The sequence below is a fragment of the Bos indicus x Bos taurus genome, chromosome 5 (assembly GCF_003369695.1).
Source record: "Bos indicus x Bos taurus breed Angus x Brahman F1 hybrid chromosome 5, Bos_hybrid_MaternalHap_v2.0, whole genome shotgun sequence".
NCBI lineage: Eukaryota > Metazoa > Chordata > Mammalia > Artiodactyla > Bovidae > Bos > Bos indicus x Bos taurus.
In genome coordinates this window covers 223147-230985 of record NC_040080.1, presented here as the reverse complement: position 1 = coordinate 230985, position 7839 = coordinate 223147, and the positions used below count along the sequence as shown (strand labels likewise).

Genomic DNA, 7839 nt, shown 5'->3' with positions numbered 1-7839 from the left:
TCCTTCAGACTCTTTGCCCCTCAGAGTGAGCCAGAGTCCTGCTGCAGGGTCCTCCTCCCCAGCGCCGACCCCTGCCCCGACAGGTGCCCCTCCTCCAGCACCATCCGCTGCCCCTGCCGCAGCTGCAGCCCCCGTGCCTGCTAGCGGATCGAGGCTTGCATCTCGGGAGCCCAGTGTGGTTCTCTGCAAGGACCATCAGCAGGGACAGCTCTCAACCAGCTGGGGAAACCTTATTTCAATGGTTCTCAGGAGTCACCCCTTTCCCAGGCCAGAGAGGCCCCAAGGGAGAGCCCCAAGGGCCGCTCTGGAGGGCCCCAGCCATCCGGGCGCAGCCTTATCCTCTGAGAACAGAGAGTCGGCTGCTCCCCCAGAGGAGGACAGGCATGGTGCAGAGGATCTGGCCACAAGGGCGGGTCCAGGGGGCCTGGAGGAGGCTGGAGCTCGGCCACAGCAGAGTCACACTGAGACCGAGGGGGCTGCTGCTGAAGGCACCCCCTCAGGCCCGAGAGGGGACAGAACCGAGGAGAAATATCCAGACTCGCTGCTGCAGGGAGCCACAGAGCCCATAGCCCCTTCGCCGCTCCCGGAGCAGACCCAGCCTGGCTCTTCATCCTCCTTGGCTACAAGGCAGGACCCCCAGCCAGTCCCGCCGTCCCGGAAACGCAGCTTGTGTGAAATGTCCCAGAGCCCCAAGCAGGAGGCCAGCCGGGTGGCGCCTGGGGCGGGGCCCCGCCCTTCAGGCCACAGGCAGGGCCTCGGGGAGAAGCAGGAGGAGGCCCGGAAACTCATGATGTTTCTGCAGAGGCCAGGAGGCTGGGGGGTGGCAGAGGGGCCCCGAAAGTCCAGGGCCTCCGTGGTGGCTCTGCCGCGATGGCTGGACCTGGGCAGTTGCCTGGAGGCACTGGCCTTTGCCCAGCAGCACGGGGACCCTGGCTTGGCCCAGGAAACCTATGCCTGGATGAGCGACAATCTGCTTCACGTGCTGAGAGACCCGAGCCTCTACCGGCAGCTGAGTGGGGCTGACCGGGAGCGCATCGTGAGCCTGCGCACCAGCCGTGGCCCAGCAGTGCTGGGGGCCCTGGTGCTGCCGGGCCTCTACAGGGCGAGCCGCTCTGAGCTCACACGGGGCTCCCCTGCGGCGGAGGCTCTTGCCGTGGGGCCCGCGGCCCTGCCTCCCCCTGCATACCTGCACGTGTTCCACCCTGGAGAGAACTCCTGGCGGCCCCTGACCAAGGTGCCCCAGGAGGCCCCGCTGCGAGGCTGCGGCCTCTGCACTCTGCACAACTACCTGTTCCTGGCGGGGGGCGTCCGTGGGTCTGGCGCCGAGGCTGTCTGCTGCAACGAGGTGTTCTGCTACAACCCTCTGACCAACATCTGGAGCCAGGTGCGGCCCATGCAGCAGGCGCGCGCCCAGCTGAAACTAGTGGCCCTGGATGGGCTGCTCTACGCCATCGGGGGCGAGTGCCTGTACAGCATGGAGTGCTACGACCCGCGTACGGACGCCTGGAGCCCCCGCGCGCCCCTCCCTGCGGGTGCCTTCCCCGTGGCTCACGACGCTGTGGCCTGCCAGGGGGACATCTACGTCACCGGGGGCCATCTCTTCCACCGGCTGCTCAGGTACCGGCCCACAAAGGATGCGTGGGATGAGTGCCCCTACAGTGCCAGCCACCGGCGGTCCAGCGACATGGTGGCTCTGGGGGGCTTCCTGTATCGCTTTGACCTTCTGCGGGGCGTGGGCGCCGCGGTGATGCGCTACAACACCGTGACGAGCTCCTGGAGCCGGGCTGTCTCCTTGCCACTGCCTGCCCCCGCCCCGCTGCGCTGCGCTGTGCTGGGCAACACGATCTACTGCCTCAACCACCAAGTCACAGCCACCTTCACCGTCTCCGAGGGGACCGCCCAGTTCCAGGCCAAGGAGCTGCAGCCTTTCCCCCTGGAGACCAAAGGGGTCCTCTGCCCGTTCACCCTGACTCTTCCTGCCAGGGGCCCACTGCAGACTGCCCTCTGACTGGCTGCTCTCCCGGGAGACCTTGGGGCAGGTCTGACAGGCGGGAGGCGCCCTGGGAGGAGGCTGCGGTGCAGAACCTTCTGCTGCTGTTCCTGGGATGACTTTCCTTTTCTGTTCTAATGAGCCTCCTGACTCCCCCCTTCCAGCCCCCCTTCCTCTGTGCCTGCTCCCCTCAGAGCCCCAGCCCTCAGTGCCTGGGAGCTGGTTGCTGGCATCTTACTTCCCACCGGGCCCAAGCTGCTTCCTGTTTAACCCTTCCCTGGCTGCCTGGGGCCTCAGCCCACTCACCCATCCATCCCCCAGGCAGAGACCCTCTCACAGTATCACCCTACTGCCTGACCTGACCTGGGGGCTCCAGGCCAGGCAAGGAGCACTCAAGGGGGTGAGAAGGGAGACCAGAGGAGTCCCCAGGGCTTTCTACCTGGCCTGAGGCCTCCAGAGTCTGGCTGGTTCTATGTTGGACAGCTCTGAAGCCCTCTTTTGTCTAACTGACCTCAAGGCTGAGAACCCTTGTCTGTGAGTGTCCTCCTGGCGGTAACCCCCGCCCAGACCCTCGCCCAGGCCAGCCAGGACCACTCAGCTCACACCCCTCTGCAGCTTGGTGCAGTCTCTCCCTCTGGTTCAGCCCCTGCAGGAGCCTGCCCCCCTTTCCACCAGCCCCTCATTCGCCGTGTGGATGAGACATCTACCATGGCTTTTCCCGTCTGAAATGGGGCCGTGAGAACGTAGGGGCACACCCGAGTGCCCAGCACAGCGCCCCAGACACGCAGCCGAGTAACGACGTTCTCCCCAGCCCTTTGGAATTCACTGTGGGAAGGCAAATAAACGCGCCTGAACGCCGCCCGTGTCCCGCCTGTCCGGCTCCTTTTCCCTTGTTCTCAGTTCAGCGCCACTAGTACTGAGCCCTCTGCTTCATCAGAGCGTCTGCGTCTCGCCCGTCTCATGTGCTGCTGACAGGGCCTGAATGCAGCTGGGTGAGACAGAAAGGATCCTGAGGTGCTTGAAAATAAGTTTATTGAGAAACAAGCTCTGTGCCCAGGCCGTGAGTTGGGGTCGCTGTGGTTCCGCCCGGGGGCCTACTGCGCGTGCTTGGCCTCACTGAGCAGCTCCTGCCACTTCTTTTCCATCTCCTCCTTGCAGTTGAGGAAGGCGTCCTCCAGCCGCCGCATGGACTCCGCCAGCGCGGGGTTGGTGCGCATCACCACCATGTCGTAGGCCATCCACGTGGCCTGCACTGCAACAGCCAGACAGGCCCTGGTCAGACCACGGGGGCGGCTGCAGCGCTGGGCCCCCTGGCGAGGGCTGGGTGCCTCTGCTCACGCCCGGCATCCTGGGACAAGACGCGCTGAGCCACCCAGCTACTCTAAGGAGAGAAAGCGGGTCGGCCATGTGTCAGAGGGCTCATAACAACCCCTATTAAATCTCCTCTCTACACAGAGCAGGAACGAACCTTCCCTAATCTCACCAAGTCTTAACTTCGGAATACACTAGCCCACAACACTAAAAGGTTGGATGGCAGTATGACGTGAAATGTTAGGAAAGATTAAACACGGGTCCTTACCCATCTGCAGTTCACAGCTAGTGGTTGCAGGGTGACTGCCAAGAAGTGCTCCTCCACCCAAGCTCACATGCTCAGGTAGGGCTGACCACTCCCATTCCTGCGAGGCCTGAGCCTCAGGTTTTCTCATGCTCATAGGCCTGGGATGCCTGCCCGCCTCCGCCAGGACACCCCTCCGCTTTCACTAAGGCCAGTCCAGGGGCTCCTCCTTTCGTGGAGGTTTGCATGTTCATGTTAGGTGTCCTTTGGTACTCACCACTGGACTGACCGACTGTCTTTCCCTCTGAGAGCAACTGGAGGGCAGCGCCCCGGGCCTGTAGGTGAACCTGTGCTTCCTGTGCAAATCCAGTGCTGTGTAGAAACTGCACCTCACCCCTTCCCTCACCTCACCCCTTCCCTCTGAGCACTCGCGTGCTTCTCCCCCTTAGACCTATGAATAGGAGGGTCATCTCTGCAGCAAACACATCCCCTTAGAACTTCTGGCTGGGCTAAAAAAAGCTGGATACTTTGGGGAACTATATCCTTCAGGAAATTAACCAGAGGAGAGACAGGCAGGGAATCCCCCGGCAGTTCAGGGTTAGGATTCTGTACTTTCACTGCCGAGGGTGCAAGTTCAACCCTTGGTCAGGGAACTACGATCCTGCAAGCTGTATGGTGCTGCTGAAAAAAGAAAAAATAGGCGGATGATTAATGACAAATGCACACGTATGTCTACACGCAACACAGGTGAGCAGCGTGACAGACCTGAGGTTTCACAGAGAGCGGCAGCCGTGTGGCTGGGGAAACAGCGTTAGAGGAGGTGCATGCAGCGCACCTCGGCAGACACAGGGCACGTGATGCCTGCCAGCACAGGGGCCCTCCGGCTTCTGGAAGCAAGACTCACTTGGGACACCTGTTACATGCAGACAGCTGGGCCCTCTCAAAGCTCAAAGAGGTTCTTATGTAGTGCGCTGAGGATGGTGCCCCGGAACCTGCATCTTAACAAGCATCCTGGGTAATTCTGTGCAGGAAGCTCGCAGACCATCATGTCAGCCACCTGGACAGCAGGTGGAGCATGGACCTGAGGCCAAGACTCTCTACTCACTGGCCGTGTGACCTGGAGTCAGAGAGTTCAACTACTAACCTCATCTCCTCACACGTCAAGGCCGGACAACGTCCGGATCTCATGGCTTGCTGTGAAGATTAAATGGATGACGTATGTAAACTGCCTCGCACATATTAAGTGCTCAAGAAAGGAGAAACTCCCCTCTTCTCTCAAGAAATAAAAAAAAAAAAAGAAAGAAAGGAGAAACTCCTACTATAAAATAAATAAGTGAGGTATTCAGGACAGAGAACTAGGGTGGGTAAAACAAAACGAAACAAAAAATTAGCTCACAGAAAAGAATCTCATACAGACCTACACAGCAGCTGAAATTATAGCCTTGAGTTTCCTGAGGCCAAAGCAGAGAAGGAAACATGCTCAGTTTCAAAATTTAGTGATGGGACTTCCCTGGTAGTGCAGTGGATAAGAATCCGCCTGCCAATGCGGGGTTCGAGCCCTGCTCTGGGGAGAGTCCACATGTCTTGGGATGACTAAGTTTGTGTGCCACAAGCACTGACCTGCACTTTGGAGCCTGCGCACTGCGACTACTGAGCCCATGTGCTGCAGTTCTGAAGCCTGCGTGCCCGGCCTGACTCTGCTACAAGAGAAGCCACCACAATGAAAAGTTTGCGCACTGCGACAAGAGTAGCCCCTGCTTGCCACACCTAGAGGGAGCCAAAGCAAAGCAAGGAAGACCCAGTACAGTCAAAAATAAATAAATAAAAATATTTTTTAAAATGCTGAAAATTATTTTTTAAAAAGATTCAGTGAGCATAAAATAAAAACAAACCCATTGTTTATGGCACTTTTATCCTAAGAAAGAATTTTCCTATAGGCATATTTCATAAGAGGTATGTAATATAGTTGAAAATGTCCTTGACAACATCCCTACTTTAAATACAAAGAGGGACTTTCCCAGTGGTCCAGAGGCTAAGACTCTACGCTCCCAATGTAGGCAGCCCAGGTTCAATCCCTGATCAAGGAACTAGATCCTACATGCCATGCCGAAACTAAAGATCCTGCATGCTGAAACTAAGACCCAGCATAGCCAAATAAATAAATTAAAAAAAATACAAAGATATTCTCCTGTGTCAACCATTGTAATCACTGGTAAAAGAAAGCTGGAGGCACAGCACCAAAGCGCACTTCAGAAAAGGTGATTCAGTGAGACTCGGAAACACCGTATCGAGTGCATGGCTCTCTGTAATTTGATCCAAGGGAAAAACAGTATAGATAGGAAGACTCACAATTATGCACAAGTCCTTCAGAAATGTGTCTCCTGAGTTTTTCGTTCATTCAGTATCTACTGAGCGCTTGCTCTGTGTTGGCGTTTCACTAAGGCAGCCCTGATGACACAGCAGGCTACAAGGGTGGACACATCCTGCGCTCAGGAGCATCTATGCTGGTTGCGGTGGGAGGACACAGATAATAAACACACAACACAACTACACACTGTGAAAGGAACTACGGAGGAAACAAGCAGCATGTATTGTGACAGAGAAACGAGGTAGGAAAGCCTCATTTTAGACCAGGTAGTGAGGGCAGGCCCTCTCAGGGGGCTTTTGGTAAGGCCAGCAGAGTAGCAAAGCCAAGATGCTATCTCTGGTTCAGTTCACTTCAGTCGCTCAGTAGTGTACGACTCTTTGCAACCACGTGGACTGTAGCACACCAGGCTTCCCCATCCATCACCAGCTCCCAGAGCCTGGTCAAACTCATGTCCGTGGAGTCAGTGATGCCATCCAACCATCTCATCCTCTGTTGTCCCCTTCTCCTCCTGCCCTCAATCTTTCCCAGAATCAGGGTCTTTTTCAATGAGTCAGTTCTTCACATCAGGTGTGTCAAAGTATTGAAGCTTCAGTATCAGCATCAGTCCTTCCAATGAATATTCAGGACTGATTTTTTTTTTTAGGATTGACTGGTTTGATCTCCTTGCAGTCCAAGGGACCCTCAAGAGTCTTCTCCACCACCACCATTCAAAAGCATCAATTCTTCAGTACTCAGCCTTCTTTATGGTCCAACTCTCACATCCATCCATGACTACTGGAAAAACCATAGCTTTGACTAGATGGACTTTTGCTGGCAAAGTAATGTATCTGCTTTTTAACATGCTGTCTAGGTTGGTTATAGATTTTCTTCGAGGGAGCAAGCATCTTTTAATTTCAAGTCTGCAGTCACCATCTGCAGTGATTTTGGAGCCCAAGAAAATAAAGTCTGTCACTGTTTCCATTGTTTTCCATTCCCCATCTATTTGCCATTAAGTGATGGGACTGGATGCTATGATTTTAGTTTTTGGATGCTGAGTTTTAAGCCAGCATTTTCACTCTCCTCTTTCACTTTCATCAAGAGGTTCTTCAGTTCCTCTTCATTTTCTGCCATAAGGGTGGTGTTATCTGCATATCTGAGGTTATTGATATTTCTCCCAGCAGGCTTGATTCCAGCTTGTGCTTCATCCAGCCCAGCATTTCACATGATGTACTCTGCATATAAGTTAAATAAGTAGGGTGACAATATACAGCCTTGTCGTACTCTTTCCCAGTTTGGAACCAGTCTGTTGTTCCATGTCCGGTTCTAACTGTTGCTTCTTGACCTGCGTACAGGTTTCTCAGGAGGCAGGTAAGATGATATGGTATTCCCATCTCTTGAAGAATGTTCCACGGTTTGTTGTGATCCACACAGTCAAAGGCTTTGGCATAGTCAATAAAGCAGAAGTAGACTTTTTTTGGAATTCTCTTGCTTTTTGTATGATCCAACATTGTTGGCAATTTGATCTCTGGTTCCTCTGCCTTTTCTAAATCCAGCTTGAACAGGTGGAGGTTCTCAGTTCATGTACTGTTGAAGCCTATCTTGGGAGAATTTTGAACATTACTTTGCTAGTGTGTGACATGAGTGCAATCGTGTGGTAGTTTGAACATTCTTTGGCATTGCCTTTCTTTGGGATTGGAATGAAATCTGACCTTTTCCAGTTCTGTGGTCACTGCTGAGTTTTCCAAATTTGCTGGCATATTGAGTGCAGCACTTTAATAGCACCATCTTTTAGCATTTGAAATAGCTCAACTGGAATTTCATCACCTCCACTAGCTTTGTTTGTAATGATGCTTCCTAAGGCCCACTTGACTTCTCATTCCAGGATGTCTGGCTCTAGGTGAGTGTGAGTGATCACACCATTGTGGTTATCTGGGTCATGAGGATCTT

At 54.6% G+C, this 7839-nt stretch overlaps 2 protein-coding genes across 2 annotated transcripts in view; one reads left to right on the top strand and one right to left on the bottom strand.

Annotated features, from left to right (window-relative positions):
- Positions 1-223: 223 nt before the first annotated feature.
- KLHDC7B (kelch domain containing 7B) lies at positions 224-2099 on the top strand. The gene has a single exon (XM_027543509.1). It carries the CDS (start codon positions 239-241, stop codon positions 2006-2008), a length of 1770 nt encoding a protein of 589 aa, XP_027399310.1. The 5' UTR covers positions 224-238; the 3' UTR covers positions 2009-2099.
- Positions 2100-3005: 906 nt separating this feature from the next.
- SYCE3 (synaptonemal complex central element protein 3) overlaps positions 3006-7839 on the bottom strand; it is a 30799-nt gene continuing 25965 nt past the window's right edge. The window contains exon 3 of the mRNA XM_027543508.1: positions 3006-3242. Within this exon, the coding sequence (XP_027399309.1) occupies positions 3085-3242 (158 nt within the window). The 3' untranslated portion in view covers positions 3006-3084. The remainder of the gene's footprint in view (positions 3243-7839) is intronic.